This window comes from Anabrus simplex, chromosome 1, assembly GCF_040414725.1.
Source record: "Anabrus simplex isolate iqAnaSimp1 chromosome 1, ASM4041472v1, whole genome shotgun sequence".
In the NCBI taxonomy this organism is placed as follows: Eukaryota; Metazoa; Arthropoda; class Insecta; order Orthoptera; family Tettigoniidae; genus Anabrus; species Anabrus simplex.
The window spans coordinates 168,836,013-168,859,684 of record NC_090265.1 but is presented as its reverse complement, the minus strand read 5'-3'; the positions used below and the strand labels follow the sequence as shown (position 1 = coordinate 168,859,684).

Here is a 23,672-nt window from a genome sequence, read left to right as displayed (position 1 = left end):
TACTTCGCCTATATTAGACTATGTTAATTAGCCAAAGGGCCTTCTTTCCTGCCACACCCCTTAAACGCCTTTGGGAGTCGGTGGAAACTTATATTTAACAATATATAATATAGCCTATAGCACTCGGAGATATTCTATTAGTGAAATAAGTTTTAAAATTGGTCCAGTAGTTCTGAGATTACCCTCCAGATATACACAAACTCACAAAATTCGCTCTTTTTGTTTATTATATTAGCATATATATATATTATAGACCCACCTTTGCTGGTTGGGAATCCCCAGTTGCTCTTCGTAAAGAGTGAGTGATAACTCGTATCATTCCACTGTTGTTATTCTACAGTTTTCACAGTGTATTAAACATTTTTTTTTTCACATCTAATACACAGCTACATTACTGAAACTGGGCAGACCTATCGAAGTTAGCCGTATGCCATGAAAGTACATTTCGATCACGGCATGTTGGATTGGTATTTCGAAATAACAGTTACGGTCATGTACCTCCTAACAAGAAAGGTACTTTATAAAACATGGCGGCGTGTTCCCATCCTCCTACATGCAGCATTTCTTCCAGGACTATAATGATACAGCGTAAGTTGCTGTCACCTAGCGAATATCTGTCCATCAAGAATATCCAATCCTGGTGCGGCTTAGCAATACAATTGATGACATAAAAGTAATCATAAAATTACTACCCATCGGATTCCGTTCAAACCACCCCAGGAGTAATAAGAACATATTATGAAATTTTCACCGAAATCGGTCCAGTAGTTTTCAAGTCCATTCGAGACATGCAAAAAATATTCATATTTATATATACAGAAGATAGATAGATAGATAGATAGATAGATAGATAGATAGATAGATAGATAGATAGATAGATAGATAGATAGATAAATAGATATGAGTTATATATTTGTGCTGGCTGTTGCAAGTTTACGTCCCATTGGGAATTTTTATATTGCTGCGTCCGTCACGTTCACGCACGTGGCATTAAAGGTAATCGCAAGGAGTGACACACGAAGGACGACTGGGCAGCACTTTGAGCTCAGTTGATGTTCGCCTGCTGTATTTGAACGCAGCTTAAACAACTTCTCGATGTCAATGTGAATAACAAATTAGTTAAAGGTGACGTATTAGATGGAGTTCAGAAGACAAACTGTGCATGCTCGGACTTGGTGTACGCAGTGACTGAATGTTTTGAGTAAAATTCCCGAATTTTATATTGATACTGAGGTGAAACTAATATATATTTATTATGATAAATTCTCTCTAACATTGATAATGAAATCTACACCCGTAGAATATATTCCTTTAAAACAATGAAATGACAAAAACATATCATTAAAAATATTATATTTTACTATCTGATTCAATTCTTCCTTTTCAAAGGAACTTTCACTTTTCCCAAACATCAACCTATCTAGGTAATTGGTGGTGGTAGTGATTGCAAACTCGGATTGTACTATTTTATTAACATTACGAAAGTACGTATTTATAATACGTTTAAAATTATAACTATTTATACGTTATTGTAACAGATTACTATTAGCCTGCATGGTGGTCCATATGGTCTGACACATCAGGTAGCCATTTCGAGTTCCGATGGTCGAAAAAATATTTACTACCAGAATGTTGGTCGGCAGAGTAGGAGAAGTGGTGGTATACAATTTCTAATCACTAGATTGTACACCAAAAGCCTGAATTGAATTCCAACCCTCTCCGCAGTGTTGGCATATGACGCTGCTGATGATGATCCGTCCATTGGATGGCGATATTAAGCCTTGATCGGACCCCTTAGTGGTATTCGACACGAGTAGGGTATGAGCCGGTGCCAGGTTTCACCCTTTCCATTCCTACTATCATACATCTCGTCATTCTTTTCATATAAATAACTCCTCTGATGAGGTTGATGTCAGGGAGTGTATACGGTCGTAAAAGCTCGCTACGAAGTTTCATCTCACTTGACACCCGACCCCGTAGAGAAGTAAGACAGTGGTTGGACATTCAATTGTAACAGACTATTATTATTTACTCTTAGTTTAAAATGGACAAATAGAAAAAATTACGCACGGAATCTATAAATAATTTTTTCTCATTCTGAAATTGAACATAACAAGGGTTTTTGGCAACTCTGACTACGGTAGAGAACACACATGCATTACAGTATGTGGCTATTGATTAAGTTATCCGTGCATCGCTTTTGAACTTGTAGGTCTTCCGCATACGACGTATTCTACGTAAATAAGAAATGTTTCACCGTCAACACATCGTCGCTTCACCGGTAGAACGTTGAATTTCACAATACTCTTCCTATCCATTGTTCTCCTTAAGACTGGTCACGCCTCCCAGCCACATATGGATACCCAGTCCATCAGAACAATATCCGTTGTGTTCGTTTTCCTATGTCGAAGATTAAACAAAAATGAACCTTACATGCATTGTACACTAGGAGTGCGTAAATACGTAATGCAAACGTACATTCCTACAGTACGGTACTGAAAGATTCATTTTCCTTTACACATGGGCATAGGAAAATGAACACAACAAAATTTGTTCTGATGGACTGCATTTGTGGAATACAACCTTTTACCGGTCGAGCGTCCACATGACAAATTACGAAATTATATGTGAGCAGATTATGAATTTTAGAACATTTAAACTCTACTTAGATAAATAAAACATAAATTTAATATGTAAGAGCCAGTGAATTGAATTACTGACGAACAGGAGCTCAGGAGAGGATATTCATTAATTGTGGCGACCCGTGGACAAAGTAATTGTTTAGCTGTGTAGACTCATCATGTTTTCTCCCATATCATTCAGATCCCGTGAGAATGAAGAAACTTCGTTCCACCTCTGTTTTTTCTTTCTTGTACGTGTATTTCATTTCCAACATTCCTCTGTTGATAATGCGTTATATAACTGCCTTTTCTCCTTATATTCCTTCACTGTTTAATAACTTAACAAAATTAGAAGCTCCAAGTACAAATTCTTCCGTAACTAGGAAACACGGAAAGTTAAGGCTTGTAAACAAGCCTGTTTATTTCTACAATATAACACATAAGAATTTCTATAAAGGGGTAACGTAAATCAGTACACACCTTTGAAATATTTAAACTCAAACTCATGATGGGTGTTCTGAATTACTCACTTCAGACGTAAATGAAAATAGAATTTCATAATTATTCAATTATTCAATAAAATATAATTCTACGATTATAATCTTCATCTGGCTCAGCTCTTTGTGCAAGCTCACTTTCAAAATTGCATCTATCAATCAGAAATGTGCTGGATTTTTGTAAAAAGTGGGAAAATGAGTAATAGGAATGATAAGGAGCTTAAAAACTCTAAAATTATTTTTCGGATAATTGTACACATGTTGCAGATCGACAGATGAAATACACATAAAAAATTTGCCACCTTCTAATACGTTCATACCTCCATGACAAGCATATCGATGGCTTTCTTTAAAAACCTCGTAAGTCCGAATACTCTTCCTATCCATTATATTCCTTAAGACTGGTCACGCCTCCCAGTCCCATATTTATATGCAGCCCGAAAGAATAATTTTCGTTATGGTCATTTTCCTCTGCCCGTTTGTAAAGGAAAATGAACCTTAAATACATTATACTGTACGAGTGTGTAAATTTGCCATGCAATCAACATCCCTACAATACGGTACGGTAAGGTCCATTTTCCTTTAGGCATTAGCAAAGGAAAATGAACACAGCGAAAATTATTCTGATGGACTGCCTACAAATATATGACCGGGAGGCGTGGCCAGTCTTAAGGGATATAACAGGTAGGAAGAACATTAGATATACGAGGTTTTAAAAGAAAGCCATCGATATATATCGAAATTAACACAGACTGGCAATGAAAACAGAACTTCTTTTCTTGCAACACGTAGCCGGCTTGAGTGGCTCAGACGGTTGGGGCGCTGGTCTTCTGACCCAAAACTGGCAGATTCGATCCTGGTTCAGTTCGATGGTATTTGAAGGTGCTCAAATACGCCAGTCTCGTGTCGGTAGATGTACTGGTACGTGAAAGAACTCCTTCGGAACTAAATTCCAGCATCTCGGCGTCTCTGAAAACCGCAAAAGTTAGTGGGACGTTAAAACCAATAATATTTTTGAACAATGAAGGAAATAAAAATTGTTCTTTGGACACTAAACAAGCTATCTCATTGCACAACCTGTCATAAACTAAGCGGTCCCTGCTCATGTACTAAAATAGCTGGGTACTAATTAAGCATTCCCACCCCTCGCATGGATAACAGCTTCAAAACACATTCACATACTTCTGGGTAGGCACCACACGTTAATTTGGGAAAGATGTCAACACTCTTACAGTACGGCGTTTTCAATGTTTTATAGTGTTTGTGGTGGTGGGTTTCTTGCTCGGATGTGTTGCTCTAGTTCATGCCAGATTTCCTCGATCATACTGTTAGGTCTTCTGGCTCGCTAGTCCAATCTTCGCACGTGGTGCTCTTGCAGGAATCTCCGAACGATGTTGGTATCATGCGCTCTGCCATTATAATGCATGAATACTTTGGTTCCTCTAAGTTGTCTCACGCGAAGAAAAAACATGTTGGACTCTGATATCGTCAATTTACTGTCAAGCAGTTAAGGATTTATTGCAAATTATCATAATATCAGTTTTCGTGTTAGGACTTATGCCTGTCCACACCACAATAGATTCATCTACATAAACAACGATAGACTGTACACCTGTCCGTTTTTTTACCAGTGGTTTAGTTGCCAGTGCAGATGAATTCTGATAAATGGCAGTATCCTGCCAAGGTATCACCTGTCCAGTGCATTCACTTCAGCGGATCGACGGGGTCTTAAATTCGCCTCTCGAAGCCTGTTTCTTACTCACTGATGACGAATTCTACAGAATCCTACTGTAGGTCCAATGCACCTTTAGTGCTTGTGATGTAACTTAGTTGTTTTAGAGAGCTTGAAGACGCACAGAACGTTTCTGTCCTCGGGTTGGCTCTGTCGACGACTCCAAATAGGGCGTCTGGCAACACTTCCAGTCTCCTTGAAACGTTTCCAAAGATACCAAATGGTATTCTGAGAAACTCCTGGAATGGCCATTCTGGCAAGGTACATCTGCGAATAACATTCTTGAAAAAAGTAACTGCGCGATTGGCTTCATCTGACGGCAAGTGCTTCTCCGCTTGCCTATCTCGATCCGCACGATAAGTCATGACTTATATAGGGTGTTCGGACACAACGTGAACCGAGTATGTGAGCCTTAGACCGTTGGTCATATAATAGGTAATTTGAAAATAATCATCGATATCCCGCCCCGTTGTTTTCTTTTTTCCAGCTGGTGAAGTTAGCCAATCAGATCGCTACGCGGGTGAATCATAATGGCCTTTAGGAGGCGGTGTTGCTAAATCAGCATTTGGCTTGGTCGGGCTTGAGAGCCATTGGCCGAGCTTAACAGGAGGGAGGTCCTTGTTCAAGTCTCTCCCCTGGAGAAGCCCATTTCTTCTACTGGAGCTCTCCAGCCGGCCATAAGCCACATGCAAATTGAGAAATACCGCCTCGCAGAGCCCATTTGAAGTGGCCGGAGAAGCGAGCTGATTGGCTAACTTCGGCAGCTGATAAAATGACAAAGGCATTAGACATGTAGTTTTTTCTTTTTGCTATTTGCTTTACGTCGCACCAACACAGGTAGGTCGTATGGCGACGATGTGATAGGAAAGGCCTACGAATGGGAAGGAAATGGCCGTAGCCTTAATCAAGGTACAGCCTCAGCATTTGCCCGGTGTGAAAATGGGAAACCACGGAAAACCCTCTTCAGGACTGCCGACAGTGGGGTTCGAAACCTCTATCTCTCGGATGCGAGCTCACAGCTGCGCGCTCCAAACCGCACGGCCAACTCGCCCGGTCTGTTTTTTATTTATCTTTATGACAAACGCTCTAACGCTCATATACCCCCTTCATGTTGTTTCCGACCTCCTGGGTATACGTTCCACTCCAGAAAGATCATCTTTCGCAGGCACATTCAATTGAGGTACTCGTATACTTCAGCTGACACTGACACCTCCCAAACATTCGTATGCCAGTGGTGCCTCTGTTATATAAACGGGACATACCTTTTCCTTAATAGCCTAATCGACATCCCACTATGAATTCGTACAATGTGGTTAGGAAGATGTAAAAAAACGTGACGAACTTTTCCTTTGAGCAATGTATTATAAAACTGGAATGTATTTCGTTTTATTCAACTTCTCATGTTCTCCATCTTCAGCATTAATTTCTGGCAATATGTAAAATTCCTGTGAGTTTGTCCCATAAAACACAGAATATTATGAATCAACTATCGTAACTTGCCCACTTAAAAGTATATATGTATTTAGTTACAATATTTTGTTTGGAGTTTAAATGAACAACAATCAGTTTAAATGGACAACGGCGAAAACCAAGCAAATTTGAAACCCTTGAAGCAGGCGATACCTGTCACTAACCACTGTGCATGATCGGACAGTTTTGAAGTTATTACAACTGCCAATCTTTGGGATAAGAAGAGTTAGAAACAGAAAATTAAGATATGGATCTTTCGATAAACGAACAAATTGATCGAATTTTGACATATTTACTTAGTTAATGGCCTTCTTAACGCCAACCCGAAGGTTCTCTCGTTCTTGTTATAGGCAGTTTCTTGCCATTAAATGCAATTATTCGAGTGGTAAGATGATTTAATCCGGGTATTTTTTAGAATAGAAATCCGTTTCAAGATGAAAAGGAAAATTACATCACTTACGGCATAATGGATATTTCATATAGGCTATGGTGAAGCTGTAGGATGTCAATATTTCTGGAAATGAGAGCAGTATGACCAATACCAAACATTGCTCAGTAATTAGTTCTCTACTGTTCTGGAAGTAAAGTTAATCAAGACACACGCTTGATTGAAGAATGCTTTACAATCTTTGGTTCCACTGACTTTCGGTCCTCGGTATTAAATTTCGATTTTATTTCGTTTCCAAAACAAGTTTCTACTCTCACCTAGTGAACGTATACTTATCCCTAATGTAATAAGAGTTGTAGTTGCAATGCCATACGACCTTAAAGGACTGAAGAACCACAAGTTAAATGATTATAATGTGTTTATTTTTTTGGGGGGGGGAGCTTTAAGCGCAATATTCTTAAACAAAAGATCAAAACCAAAATGAGCCTGGTTGATTCCAGCGACCCCAGAAATAACTGGTAAGCTGAAGAACGTTTAGTATTTTAGTTCATCGTGGCTACTCATGGGTAGTCATATTCAGTGGTGCGGCCTGTATCTCAATCTTGGAACGCTTTAACTATAAGACGTCTGAACTACTGAAAATCATCTGCAATCAGTCAATTATATAAGCTCCCCGCTAGGAGGAGAATGAGTAAAGACATATTTATGACTACTAAATATACCGTGCTTCGCTACGGTATTCTACATTTCATACGGATATCGAAGTAAATTAATGTACACATAGTGAATAAGATTTTTAAATTGCATGTCCCTTAGCGTTATCCAATAAACAGCATGGGGAGGTCCCCATACATTGTTTCCAATGTATATTGCGAGTTGCGGAGTTGTTACGCTAACGGAAGGCTCACTTACCTACTGCCATTTACAATCGAATCGGGAAATTTTCATTAGAACAGAAGGCCCCATTGCCCACTGTGCGGTCATAATCGATTTGGGGGCTTATCGTTATAATGGCAGGCCCACCTTCCTGCTTTCAGATACAATCAGGTGGGGGAGTTTTGAAGAAAATGTCATGGTCTCTTGCCTTCTGCCAGTCAAATCGAGAGGGGAGTTATTCATTACATTGGTAGACCCTCCTTTCCAATGCCAGTTACACAGGAGTTGGAGATGAACCCCATTCCTACTGCCAGTCAAAGTCGATGTGAGGTGTATCGATTACAATAGCAGTCTCCCTACTACTGACAGTCAGTATTGATTTGTACAGTATTAGTTATAATGGCCGACACACCCCTTGTAGATCGCTAAAAAATGACTTCATTGAATATATAGAGAGAGATCGAAATACGAAATCATATGCATCTTTACAATATTGCATACTTTTATTTACAGCCTAACTGCTGCTAAACAGTATGTTATATCGACAAACGGATTGCACCATAAGAAGCCACTTTTAGGGGTCTAAATAAATGATCCTATGACATATTCCCGTATATCTTTTATTTATGGGTTAGATTGAGTTAGATACGTTGAACAGGTTGAAATTCGGGTAAGGTTTTCACTGCATTACTTTTCGGATATTTACATGACAGCTGGAAATAAAGAATTTGGGTCACATATGGCTACCAGGAAAGCCAATGTTCGTGCCGAATTTGATGATTCTGTCTTTCCTAATAGAGTGTCAAACTGTGAATAATACATGCAGAAACTGAGAAATTTAAGTACTATCGAGAAATACATCCAAACCTAAGGCACAAGGAACAGAGATACGACAAAGAGTCATCAGACAAAAGTTGTACATCACTCCAAATCGAAAACAGATCGTGCCATCCGTTTTTGATACGACTTAGCGTTTAGTCACGAAATACCTCGAAACTAAGGTCTGCACCGTGATTAAAATAGCCTCCATTCTTCGATATTTTCTGGAGGTAAAAATGGAAAAATATAAACATCTTGGAATTTTCCGGCGGTTACAGGATAAACCTATACTTTTGCCAAATATCAACTATGTAACTCGTCTGGCAGATTGTGCCGCCAACTTGATTTCGAGGAGAGGAGGAAGAGTGAGGACTTTCATGAAACTAAAACTCAAACATATGCAGATGGTCATTATTACACTTGGAACGGTTAACTGTACGAAATTTTCGCCAATACAGTCAATGCACAGACACACCGTCGTTATGATTTTGTTTATGTAGATACGTATCATAATAAAAAATTCAACCCCTTTTTCAGTCCTTTCAACGCCCCCCCCTCCCAACTTAAGTGGGTTTTCCAGAAACAAAAATGTTGACTTATTTTTAAAAGATTGTATTAATACCAATTTTCACGTCTTTAGAATGTTTAGTTTTTGAGATAGACTGTAAATATGCTCATTTTAAAAATTCAGCCCCGTTTCCACTTCCCCTTAAGTGTATTGTCGAAAAGAAATTATGTGTATTTCTTTACTTTTAAAGGAGATTCCAATTTCCAGCTTTCATGTCCGTAAAATGTTAATATTTTTAGATATACTCATGATATACTCATTTTAAAAATTCACCCATTTTTCTCTCATGTTTACCCCCCGTTAAGGCGTTGGCCTTCTAACCCCAACTTGGCAGGTTCGATCCTGGCTCAGTCCGGTGATATTCGAAGGTGCTCAAATACGACAGCCTCGTGTCGGTAGATTTACTGGCACGGAAAAGAACTCCTGCGGGACTAAATTTCGACACCTCGGCGTCTCCGAAGACCGTAAAAGTAGTTAGTGGGACTTAAAGCAAAGAACATTATCTTTGTTTTTAAAGGAGATTTGAATTACCAATTTTCATGTCTGTAACATCTTCAGTTTTTGAGCTATAAGTATCCTCATAAAAGGTATTCAACATATTTTTCATCATTTTTCACTCCTTAAGGGAATTTTTCGGGAACAAATAAATACGCGTTTCTTTATTTTTAAAGTAGATTTCATATACCAACTTTTACGACTCTCAACTGTTAAGTTTTGAGATATTGCCTAGGTGTACTCATTTAAACAATTCACTCCTCTTTTCATCCCCCCCCCCCCTTAGCGACGGAATACCCAAAAATCCTTCCCTAATGAGCACCTGCACTATAATATAAATATATCCCCAAACTTTAATTTCTTTATGTCGAGTAGTTTGGGCTGGGCGTTGATTACAGTGAGTCGGACTTGGCCTTTTATATAGAGAGATAGATAAGGAATCTGCTCCACGTACAGCACCTTTTGGGCTATGTCCCCTGGGCTTAGCCTGTAAAACCGTCCGTTAATGATATCTCTCGTAGTAACCATCCTATAGACAAGTGCAGATAAGAAAATAAGTTTTAGAAATTGATTTTCATCAAGGTTGGTTGATACCCATCCAAGCTGGTCTGGCATATTTTGTGGGAGAGTAAAATCACTGCTCCGGTTTCCTGTAAACTTACAGCCCACTCCGGCTGTTTCAAATGCTATGGACCTTTAAAGCTACCTTTGGGCAGGGGGATGCTAAATGTGAAATTCAGTTAAAATATTTCCAGTAGTTTTACAGTTATAAGTAATATGCTTTCTACGGACCCACTTTAAGACTACATCCGCTCGAAGTTAGACTAAAACGGTCCATTAATGATATCGCCCTTATTAATCCTCGTATCGAAATGACGGACATGGGAAAAAAGTTTGGTTGTGCATATTTTGTGGGAGTGCAAAATCACGGTTGAGGTTTCGTATAACTCCCCATTAAGTTCATGGATTTAGAAACGATATTGGACCCAAAACCTACCAAGGACAATGGATTCTAAATATGACGTTTGATCGAAATATATCCAGTAGTTTTCAAGTTGTAAGAACTCAGACAAAGAGACAAACAGACGAACAGACACCAAAGCTAAAAAATGAGCAGATTGTCATTATTGTCATTATTACACGTGAAACAGATAACTAAATGAAAATTTTGCCAAATTAATCAATGGTTAGACACATGGTCCTTATGAAATAATTTGTATAGATTGTGGGTGTTTTAAAGAATAGTTATTCAAGCTATTTTTATTGGTGTTCTTACGCAAGATTTCCCTAATAACAGATACTAATCAGTTATTCTGTATTTAAAATCAGCAGTTAAGCTAAATGTTACCTGTAATTACAAGCGGAATTTCAGTTGGTGCGGATCTCTGCGTGCAATACCTTTGTTCAGGTTTTGAACAGTATTATCTCCCTGTGGATAAAAATCCCGAAGTATTCTTGTTTTGGGATCACTCATTTTTAAGTCTCCAACGGATGAACACGATGTACTCGATAACTTTGACACTTATATTAAGCTGTGTTGTACCCTGAGAGGCGACGGTGTCGCGCATTGCCACCAAGGGCATTACCACTCATCAAAATTATAATACATATTGATCGATACATTATCGCAATCATGTAGGAATATTATTTTATGGTACCTAACAGCGATATTTGTGTGAAAGACATGACAATGTTTCCTAAACGGGCAGGTGTGTTCTCTTATTTGTAGTACGCTTTTGAAAGCTATAATGAGATACACTGACTGACAGAGCAAATGCAACACCAAGAAGGAGTGGTTCGAAAGGGATGAAAGTTGGGGAAAAAACAGAGACGGCACGGACGAATAATTGATGTTTATTTCAAACCGATATGCAGGTTACACAATGCGCACGGCATCGATTCAGTAGGATGTAGGACCACCGCGAGCGGCGATGCACGCAGAAACACGTCGAGGTACAGAGTCAATAAGAGTGCGGATGGTGTCCTGAGGGATGGTTCTCCATTCTCTGTCAACCATTTGCCACAGTTGGTCGTCCGTACGAGACTGGGGCAGAGTTTGCAAACGGCGTCCAATGAGATCCCACACGTGTTCGATTGGTGAGAGATCCGGAGAGTATGCTGGCCACGGAAGCATCTGTACACCTCGTAGAGCCTGTTGGGAGATGCGAGCAGTGTGTGGGCGGGCATTATCCTGCTGAAACAGAGCATTGGGCAGCCCCTGAAGGTACGGGAGTGCCACCGGCCGCAGCACATGCTGCACGTAGCGGTGGGCATTTAACGTGCCTTGAATACGCACTAGAGGTGACGTGGAATCATACGCAATAGCGCCCCAAACCATGATGGCGCGTTGTCTAGCGGTAGGGCGCTCCACAGTTACTGCCGGATTTGACCTTTCTCCACGCCGACGCCACACTCGTCTGCGGTGACTATCACTGACAGAACAGAAGCGTGACTCATCGGAGAACACGACGTTCCGCCATTCCCTCATCCAAGTCGCTCTAGCCCGGCACCATGCCAGGCGTGCACGTCTATGCTTTGGAGTCAATGGTAGTCTTCTGAGCGGACGCCGGGAGTGCAGGCTTCCTTCAACCAATCGACGGGAAATTGTTCTGGTCGATATTGGAACAGCCAGGGTGTCTTGCACATGCTGAAGAATGGCGGTTGACGTGGCGTGCGGGGCTGCCACCGCTTGGCGGCGGATGCGCCGATCCTCGCGTGCTGACGTCACTCGGGCTGCGCCTGGACCCCTCGCACGTGCCACATGTCCCTGCGCCAACCATCTTCGCCACAGGCGCTGCACCGCGGACACATCCCTATGGGTATCGGCTGCGATTTGACGAAGCGACCAACCTGCCCTTCTCAGCCCGATCACCATACCCCTCGTAAAGTCGTCTGTCTGCTGGAAATGCCTCCGTTGACGGCGGCCTGGCATTCTTAGCTATACACGTGTCCTGTGGCACACGACAACACCTTCTACAATGACTGTCGGCTGAGAAATCACGGTACGAAGTGGGCCATTCGCCAACGCCTTGTCCCATTTATCGTTCGCTACGTGCACAGCACAGCGGCGCATTTCACATCATGAGCATCCCTCAGTGACGTCAGTCTACCCTGCAATTGGCATAAAATTCTGACCACTCCTTCTTGGTGTTGCATTTGCTCTGTCGGTCAGTGTACATAAAAGTGAGCGCATCCACCATTGAGGGAGCTTAAGTCCATTTAGCCTTCCGGTGTCTGTGCCTCTGGTCAAATGACCTGTAGATTTTGCAGTGTCAGCTGTTCAGTGTGAATACATTCATTCGTACTGAATAACTTTCATGACTGTGCGCCTCGTATATATTTCACAAGTCGTGTTCCATACTTCAGATTTGGCGTTAAAACATTATATATTTGCTAGAAATGAAAACGGTAGGTGTTGAATAAGAGGATGATATAGTTATTAAATGAGGATATTCATTCCTTTTCTCTCATTACCTGGTAAATTTTTATTACACCTGTTGTTCAAGTTCCGTATACACATACTCACCCACTCAAGTGGAGGACATTAATTGACCAGTAAGAATTGTGTTCGTTGGTTACCATGTAAGGAGAGTAAGTAAAAGAGTGTTACAAACCAAGCAAGTGAGCCAAGCGGTATGGGTCACGTAACTGTGAGCTTGCATTCGGGAGAAAGTGGGTTCGCACCCCATTGGCGTAAGCCCTGAAGATGGTTTCCCGTGGGCTCCCATTTTAACACCAAGCTGTCACCCCACCCCTAGTCATTTCCTATACCATCGTCGCCATAACATATTACGTATTATTATTATTATTATTATTATTATTATTAGTAGTAGTATTATTATTCCTTTGTTTCAGTGACTCACTAAAACCGTGTCTTGTAGTGTACATACAGTTCAACAATATATTACACGTATTGCATACGCACTCTAATACTAAACTCTACACATAGTTATAAAAACACATTGAAGGAAGGAAAATAATAGGTGCGACCTAAAGGAAAGTAAATTACATAAAATATAGAAATTACACAAATACATAGCTTGAATGTGAAGTTTGCGGAAAAATTATTGTCTCGGGGTTTTTGACTATTGGCTTAACCTGATATTCCTTCCTATCCACACGCAATGCATTAATTTTGCACGTATCTAAAATATTTCTTCCCCTTTTTTCAGTTCAGAAAGAAAACAGACTGATAACCCTCGATATTGTCCGTCTCCATGGCTAAATGGTTAGCGTGCTGGCCTTTGGTCACAGGGGTGCCGGGTTCGAATCCCGGCAGGGCCGTTAATTTTAACCATAATTGGTTAATTCCGCTGACATAGGGGCTGGGTGAATGTGTCGTCTTCATAATCATTTCATCCTCATAACGACGTGCAGGTCGCCTATGGGAGTCAATTCAAAGTACCTGCACCTGGCAAGCCGAACTTGTCCTCGGGCACTCCCGGCACCAAAAGACATACGCCATTTTTAAACCTCGACATTATCTCCCTTAGTGCCAACGTGCCAACCAACATGGAAACAACTTGTAGTTATTGAATACTTTGTGAGGTATGATGTGAATTGGATGTTGTGTGTTTCAGAGGCTACAGCCGAGATCGTAGGCGCACCGGACCTGCATCTAAAGAGTGGTTCTTTGCTGAGACTGGTGTGCGCCCTCAAACACAGTACGGAGGCTCCGGTCTACGTGTTTTGGTACCACGAAGACAGAATGATCAACTACGACAAGGAGCGAGGAGTTGCAGTACACAACAACAAAACAAGCAGCACGCTGGTGATGGCGCAAGCGCAGAAGGTAGATTCTGGGAACTACACTTGTGTGCCATCTAATGCCCGGCCAGCCAGTATCACGGTCCACGTGCTAAATGGTAAGCAGCTACGCGATGAAATAATAATTCAAAAACTTCAATACAATTTTTATTATTAGTAGTAGTAATAACAATTTCTCAATAACATTTAGAGGAATGTGAGGGTAGGCTATTATTCGCTGACGAGTATCATTGTCTTCCTCAGATGTTGCTGGTGTGCCTGTGAGTTCCTATTTGATTGTAGAGGCCAATCCTTGGGTCACAAATTCTTCCACAGTGGTGGCAAACGTTGCCAGCGTTGAGATCTAGTTGTTCAGGGTTGTTCATCCTGAGGAACGCGAACTCTTTCTTAGAAATTGTCTCCTCAGTTTCAAATCCCCCGCGTTGTTGTTCGAATTTCTTAGAATCTTCTTGGATAAGACGACGCCTTACCAGGCGGTTGGCTGTTTTTCTTTTCTAGATAGTGGTGCTGGTGCGGCATTTCTTCATGTTTGACTTTAGTACGTCCCTGAATCCTTTCCTGTTGTCCACCGTGGTGTCGACGGCCAACCTTCAGTTAAGCATACGTAATCTGCTTTGGGAGGCGAAAATTAAGCATACAAACGATGTGGCCTGTCCAACGAAGTCGATCTTTCATGATCATTGCCTCTATGCTGATGGTACAGGCTTCTTCGAAGATACTGGCGCTAGTTCGGTGATCTTGCCATTTAACCGTAAGGATCCTCCTGATGAAGTGCCGCCTGTAAGTGGTCCAAAATTCACACCCCTAAAGGACGTTTGGTATTAGAGTAGCCTGGTACACATAAATTGTCTGTGTACTGATGTTACGGTCATCAAAGACCTTTTTTCATAGACGACTGAATGCTGCACTAGCACAATTAAGACGATATTGAATTTCAATATCTATTTTAGCATTTGCTGACAGGTAAGCAATGTTTTGGATGTTCTGCAAGATCTCGTCATGTACTGTGATGGTAAGAGCAGTTGCATTGGTTTTGGGTGAACACTGATGCAATGTCTGTTCTTTTGGATGTTGAGACTTAGACCTATGCTCTTGTATGATTTTGTGAAAGCATTTAGGATGGTCTGTAGATCTTCTTCTGAGCTGGCCAGAACAATATTTTCATCTGCATACTGGAGTTACGTAATCCAGGCAGTAGAAATCTTGGTCTTGGCACACAGTCTGCTACGTTCGAATAAGCACCTATCGAACTTGTGCTCTATTTCTATGCCCTGTGGTAGTTCACCTTTAACAAGGTGAAGTATGGTTCCAATAAAAATTGAGAATAGCGTAAGAGCAATTGCTTTACATCAGTCGTGATCTCAATCGTTATGGTCCATTATTCGCAAAGATGGCACCATACATGTTGTCATGTAAGAGTCGAAGGATCTTAATATATTTTTGAGGACGGCCAATTAGCGCTAATATCTTTCAGAGAGCATCTCTATTAACCGAGGCAGTGCCATATATAGTTGTGCCCTGGACCTATCCTGCATTTGTCTAGCACAGAAGATCATGTTTACATTACCACCAGTTTGGGTCTAAGGCCACATTGTGCCTCTGGTAAAAACACTTCTGCAAGTGGCACTAGACCATTGGATAGAATTCTGGTAAGAATTTTTCCAGCAACAGAGAGAAAGGATGTTCTAAGGTAATTGCCACATTGGGTTCTATCCCTTTTCTATTGGTGCATTTATAAGGTCCGCAAGCATGGTTTCCCAGTTCCAAGTTTTTACGACGAGTTTATGTAAATGCTCAGTGAGGACTAGGCCACCTTCCTTAAAGAATTCAGCAGATATTCTAACTGGTCCAGCAACATTATTGTTCTTTAAGAGTTTGATGGCATTTTCAACTTCTTGAAGTGAAGGAGTTTTGCCAATATGCTGCTGCATGGGTCGTTGAGGGATTTTAGTAAATTTGCTAATATTTTTCATGCAAGGTTATCTTGAACAACCCACCAAAAATAAGTATAACCAAATATATAAATGGCTATAAAAATGACTCTAACAAGGTCCAAGAGTATAGTAATATGCTTTCGCGAAGTGTTGATCCCGAAAGTCACAATTTTTTCACAAAACATGCTAGGAAAAATCCACTAGGAGATGAGACTATACAGGAATACAACATGCCGTAATACGTTTCCACGAAGCAAACTGGGAAATAACCAATATAATAATGCTTCTCAGGACCTTCTCACCTGATAAGTTAAACTGAGTACTGTTCCTGCATCGCAGGAGGTCATAGCCCTTAAGGAATTTACAAGGCTATTTCAATTTAATTATGTATTTATTTCTTTATCTCTAAGATATAGCCTCTTTAAATCTGACCGTAATTTTTCAGGGTAAAATGTTACGTTCATGTTTTTCTTTACCTGATACTGTGTAATGGTCGCTGACGGGTTAGTATTTGTAATTGCAGCTGCAATGCTACCTAACAGAGATGACAGGCAGCAGCAGAGTCAGAGCACACCTCAACAAACAATAGTCAGTCAGTGTAATGTTACCGTTTGTTGATACATTCTAGCGGATTAGGTTTCCAGCGATGTTAGAGTATTCGAGATTTCGTTTATAACCTTCCTCCACTCTCCCGTCATTTCATGAGTCCTTTTTCATAATTTTCTTAGAGAGAGGGCAGTAGTACCTATGTTGTAGCTTAGATCATTTCCAGAAGAACACTAGGCCACTATAGCTCAATTGATAAAAGCAACCGATGCGAAATCGGACGGTTGTGGTTTTGGGTTCTATTGGTGTTTGGCAGGCCATTTTTTTGTTCCGTACTTACGAACATGTCCTTGGTACTTAACACCTCATCGGTGCATACTGTATATTCTGTACACGACATAATTCGTTGAAACTTTATCTCAGTACGACTGAAACTTACTTACTCGTAAGTTATGCTTGTCGTTCGTGGAAAAAGCAATCAAAATTCATTATTTTGCATTATTCTATATCCTACGCCAAAAAAGCTTTAGCTATACTGATTTGGAAATGATACTTCAAATGGCACTAATGTTTTTGAATAAACACATTGGCCTTGAAAAAACGTTTCAATATTTACAGAGGAGGCAGCACGCAAGAAACGAATGAGGAAGGTCCTAAAAACATCGGTTGCAAATAGTCCGGTATCACTACTATCAATATATTATATGATAATTTATGGAGGTTCGTACGCAACAAAAGACGGAAATACGTTCCTACTTAACATTGGCTGTAAATCTACTGATGTGTTGTGTTATGATATTATTATGATGGGTTACCGGCCCATATTCATCGCAGGGTTAGACGACACCTAACACGGGTCTTCCATAAGTGATGGATTGCTCCGGGAAGGCCAATCCTTGGACTGCCCGTACGCCTGATCTTAACCCTTTAGAGTTTTTTCTTTGGGGAAATGTAAAGACCGTGGTGTATGCGGCCCCATAAATGATGTCGATACACTACGAGAACGCATATTCAGTACTTGTGATGCAATCCGACTGCAGCCGAGGGTGTTGTAACGCATGCATGATTCCATGCGACGTAGCATGAAAGGCTGCATTGTAATGGATGATGGTCATATGTTTTGACGAGGAGATCAAAGATATGGCGATCATTGATGGTAGTGGCAGCGGACCATAACTACGAAGACAGTGGATTTGCGATCAATGTTTACAGGACATTTTTCCTTCCTTTTTTGCGCGCTGCCTTCCCTATTAATACTGGAACGTTCTTCAAGGACATTCTGCATATGAGGGGTACACAACCAAAAATGACCAAGTCCGTAATTGGTCGGTTTTGGGATTAATTAAATCTGGGACTACCAAGACTTCGATTTAATCACAGACATAGTGTAGTAAGCCCATAACACGTTTGCTATTTCACAGAGGGTGGCACTTCCTGTGGAAGATGAAGGTTATAAGCATTTTTCACTGCCATAGTGTACTAACTCCATTACTCTACAGACCATCATTGAAACCTATCTGCTGGCGAAGATTATCTTCCTACTTCATCATCTGTCACATATCTACACCCCAGAAGTCTAGGTCCAAGTTTTCAAATCATAAAAGCTGTAGAATCCTCATCTTGAAGTGTTCAAGGTGAAGAGAGAGTAATAATTATCCAGGGAGGCCTTGGAGAAAGCATAACCAATAAAAAAATAATGCTGATTGTCAGACCTTTCATTGCCTGAAAATAAAGTGGTTAAGAATGGTGAAAGCCTACCTTTTCGAAGTCTATTTCAAGAAAACTCTAAATGAAGGTACCTATGCCTTTCTTAGAGATCATTCTTGGCAGGAGAAGAGTGCAGGCCAATCATTATTATCATTGCCATCTGTCATCGAAGAGCCCCTGTATGGAATTGAACGAAGGATATCTGCAGCTAAGGAGAAGGACATTATGGAAATCTTTCCCAATGTACCTCCAATAATTCATCGTCACCTCTTCAACGAAGATCACAATGATGAATTTGTGTATATTGAGTGAGTTAAATTGTGCTGACATGGTTATCTGAAAAAGTCTAATCATATCTATTTTTGTATCAATTTGTGTTACAAGCAAAAATAACGGTATCACTGCGATGTGTATTGAACATAACAATTGTAGTTTTTTCAACCAATACATTAAAATTCACAACCGGAACGAACCAAGTCCGTTTATTGTTTTACAAAATGAAATTGTTCACCATGATTAATAATTTTCGTTTCCGTATGTATGCCAAAATTGATATTACGAAGTGCCCTAGCTATGAAGCAACTTATGAAATTAATTTTAATTTGTAGGAATTAATTTTGAGCCCGAAACTTTAGGAATCACGTTCTCTAAACTATTCCATTTATGGACTTGGTTCACCTTGGCTGGAAACCCGTCATTTTGAAGTTTGTGAAAGGTGTTATTGTCGCTGCACCGGAAAAACGTCATATCCCACAATGCTCTTCCTATCCATTATTATCCTTAAGACTGGTCAGGTCTCCCAGCCACATATGGATATGCAGTCCTTCAGAACAATTTTAGATGTGTTCGATTTTCTGTGCTGATGAGTGAAGGAGAAGGAATCTTAAATGCGTTATTACTGTAGGAGTGCTTAAATATGTCATGCAATCATACATTTCTACAGTCCTTTACAAAATGGACTACAAGAATGAACACAACGAAATTGTTCTGGTGGACTGCATATCCGTATGTGACTGGGAGGCGTGACCAGTTTCATGGAGAATAATTGGTAAGAAGGGCTTTGTGGGATACGATGTTTTGCCTATGCAGCGACGATATAATTGCGAATATCCCAGTTAATATTTCTCGCACGGTAATAACCTATGTAACGTAAAGGATTGAAATTAGTCTTTTACAAAACTTGTATTATGTTTTCTGAAAGAAAGGAAGATGAAAGTGTTCGTGGTTTTAATGGAGTGACTCAGGGTTCACAAAATTGCATATTTCAATTCTTTTTAAGAAATATGATTTTATTTTTAACCCGGTGGAAAATTAAATTATCTCCACCACCTCAAAGGACATGGTTTAAAATACCACTGCAGCCTATATCACTTATTACCCACTGTGTCATATTAAGCTTTTTTCACATTTTCATTCTCGATTTTTATCATAATTCGAAATATGTTGAAGATATTTACATGGAATATTACATAGCGGATTAATTTATTTATACAAACAGCATGGTCAAAGTTTTTTCTTTGACAGAAGTAATTTAAGTTTTGTGGATAATGAGTGGTGTAAAAATTAGAAAAGTTGATATGATAGGTTATGATTGTTAAGGGAATTAATTTCTGAAGGAATGTCTCAGATATTCTTGATTATGTTGTTGATATACAGGATGTGGCAGAAACACCCCTCTATATTACGTACGGTATTGTATTAATTTAGAAGGCGGACGCCAATAAATCTGCGAATTCATTGAAACAGGCACTATTGGACATACGAATAGTTCGCATATACTCGAAACACTTTTCCTTATTTTAACTTTTTAAGCGACACACTCCTAATTAACATTCATACAGAAACTACATATCCAAAATAATCGTATCACTAGAGCAATGGTAACATGCTAAACTGTCAGCGACGCTAATAATTAATTTTATTATATTAGTTTCTCACATTAACAGTTCATGATCAGCCTCATCTACCACTTTCAGGCAGCAGATAACTCCTCTAAATTGGCTGCACGTGTTGAGGTCACCATTCGATTAGCATCGCACTGTCTGGATATGTTTGCCTAGCAGTGCCTATTACATAAAGATATTTTATATCACACGGAAAGTTGTAGTGTTTAATTAAATTAACGCAATAATACTTAGAGTGGTATATGAATAAAAAAACCATTTTCATCGCTTTTGTTATTAAATTTATTGTAGTGGACTACCCCATAAAATTACTAATCGGCTTCTAAATACGCCAACATCCACCAATTTATTTGGAAAGAAATATGCTCTACATACATACATACATACATACATACATACATACATACATACATACATACATACATACATACATACATACATAATCATTATAGACTGTTATGCCTTTCAGCGTTCAGTCTGCAAGCTTCTGTGAATTTACTAAACGTCGCCACAACCCTCAATTTGCAACTAGTGTTGTGGCCTCATTTAGTTCTATACCTCTTATATTTAAATAGTTAGAAACCGAGTCTAACCATCGTCGTTTTGGTCTCCCTCTACGTCTCTTACCTTCCACAGCAGAGTCCACTATTCTCCTAGACAGCCTATCCTCCTCCATTCGCCTCACATGACCCCACCACCGAAGCCGGTTTATGCGTACAGCTTCATCCATCGAGTTCATTCTAAATTAGCCTTTATCTCCTCATTCCGAATAACCTCCTGCCATTGTTCCCATCTGTTTGTACCAGCAATCATTCTTGCTACTTTCATGTCTGTTACTTCTAACTTATGAACAAGATATACTTAGTCCACCCAGCTTTCGCTCCCGTAAAGCAAAGTTGGTCTGAAAACAGACCGATGTAAAGATAGTTTCATCTGGGAGCTAACTTCCTTCTTACACAATACTGCTGATCGCAACTGCGAGCTCACTGCATTAGCTTTACTACACCTTCATTCAATCTCACTATATTACCATCCTGGGAGAACACACAACCTAAATACTTCAATTTATCTACCTGTTCTAGCTTTGTATCACCAATCTGACATTCAATTCTGTTGAATTTCTTACCTACTGACATCAATTTAGTCTTCAAGAGGCTAATTTTCATACCATACTCATTGCACCTATTTTCAAGTTCCAAGATATTAGACTGCAGGCTTTCGGCACAGTCTGCCATTAAGACCAAGTCGTCAGCATAGGCCAAACTGCTTACTACATTTCCACTTAACTGAATCCCTCCCTGCCTTTTTATACCTTTCAGCAGATGATCCATGTAAACTATGAACAGCAAAGGTGAAAGATTACAGCCTTGTCTAACCCCTGTAAGTACCCTGAACCAAGAACTCATTCTACCATCAATTCTCACTGAAGCCCAATTGTCAATATAAATGCCTTTGATTTATTTCAATAATCTACCTTCAATTCCATAGTCCCCCAGTATAGTGTAAGGTAAATCCGGGAGAGATGCCGCCCCGGTTGAGATGCCGCATACACTGTAGCTAAAGGTTTCCATCCTTACAGCTAGATGGCAATATGTGTGGTTTTTCAGTTTCTAAGGAAGAACTACTGTCTGCGAGTGTGACGAAATTTGCTCGTATATTACGCCAATTATAGCCGATATCATGAGTCGAGTACATGTTTCCTCCTGACAAAGTTTTTGCGTGTGTTAATTTATTGTATATTAAGTTGGCTTCAAATGCTTAAATCAGACGTTTTTAGTACTGTAGACGTCAGAAATATAACTGTAGTTGAGAGTAAGCTAATTTTGGGCCATGATAGCCTTGAGGTATGAAAACAGGAGGGTGCGGCGTCTCTCCCTGATAGTTGGGAGAGTTGCCGCACAACAATCCGGCTGAGATGCCTCATTGCTATCAGATTCTACAAGCGATCCGGAAACATTCAATACTATTCAGAGTGTGCCGGTATTTTATTCGAATATTTTATCGTCTCACGATTCTTGATATTTATAATCTACTTTTATTAATTTCATTGGTAACATTATTTTATTATATAAAATTATATTATTTTCAGCAATAAAAATTTGCGACATGCCTTCTCAGTATAAAAGTAAAGGCACTGTTAAAAGACCTCAATAGACACAGGAAAATTTAAGAGAGGCTGTTAAAAGACTGAAAGCCAAGGAAATACTGATCAGGGAGGCAGAATGATACTACAGAATTCCTGAACGAACACTGAAACTTAGAATGCAGTCACGAAATCTGGAAAAGGGCTCTCTGGGTCCAGCAGGTATAGCTACTTCAATAATCACCGAAGTCAAAATGATATCCAAAAAAGGATTACTGTATACAGTGTTTGAGTTACAAACAGTGACTGCATGAATCTTGCTCTACATATAACGACTGTTGCAGCAAAATTGCAAGAGAACAAAGTTTTAAGAAACAATCTGTAAAAACTTGTAAGAGGATATACATCAGTTTTTGATTCAAGAATCCCGCCTTAGACATGTTTCCAAATTACTGTGTCAGGACAGAATTATATTCATTATGATTTTGATGTTTCCATTATATAACACGAGGGTCCCGTGGTGTAGGGATAGCGTGCCTGCCTCTCGCCCGGAGGCTCCGGGTTCGATTCCCGGCCAGGTCAGGGTTTTTTCTCTCGACCTGAGAGCTGGTTCGAGGTCCACTCAGCCTACTTGATTGGAATTGAGAATCTATCTGACGGTGACATGGCGGCCCCGGTCTCGGAAGCCCAGAATAACGGCCGGGAGGATGCGTGGTGCTGACCACACGGCTCCTCGTAATCTGCAGGCCTTCGGGCTGAGCAGCGGTCGCTGTGCAGGCCAGAGCCCTTTCAAGGGTGTTAAGTGGCGAGGGTTTTATATAACACAGTGAAGAATCCACTGCACATGCGCATTTATAGTAAATCGAAATTAAAATACGATTAATTTAATGTTGTAAATTATCAGATAGATTTTTTTCCATTGAATGATTATATTATGTGGATATAATTGTCTTGTAGTACGTTCTAGTGTTCGGTAATATTAAAGTTGAAGAAATTGGCTTAAATTTGATTTTGTCATTAATTATTTTACTTGCGGCATCTCTCCCGAGCAAAGTCGGCATCTATACCGGGATCCAGGGAGAGACGCCGCAGATGCAACAATTCCCTTGTTCCCTCCTTTCTCCCTTTTACTTTCAATTGCCAATATTTTGTTCATCCCTGATCAAATGTACATGTTTTCAAATTATGCTCGATGAATTTGCAACAATTTATAAAGTAAGTATACCGAGATATAACTAAAGACATAAAAAGTGCGGCAACTCTCC

General features: G+C 40.0%; 1 protein-coding gene across 1 annotated transcript in view; it reads left to right on the top strand.

Annotated features, from left to right (window-relative positions):
* The window catches only part of LOC136858951 (neuronal growth regulator 1), a 347,575-nt gene that overhangs the window by 307,078 nt on the left and 16,825 nt on the right, over positions 1–23,672 (top strand). The window contains exon 5 of the mRNA XM_068225439.1: positions 14,047–14,331. Within this exon, the coding sequence (XP_068081540.1) occupies positions 14,047–14,331 (285 nt within the window). The remainder of the gene's footprint in view (positions 1–14,046; positions 14,332–23,672) is intronic.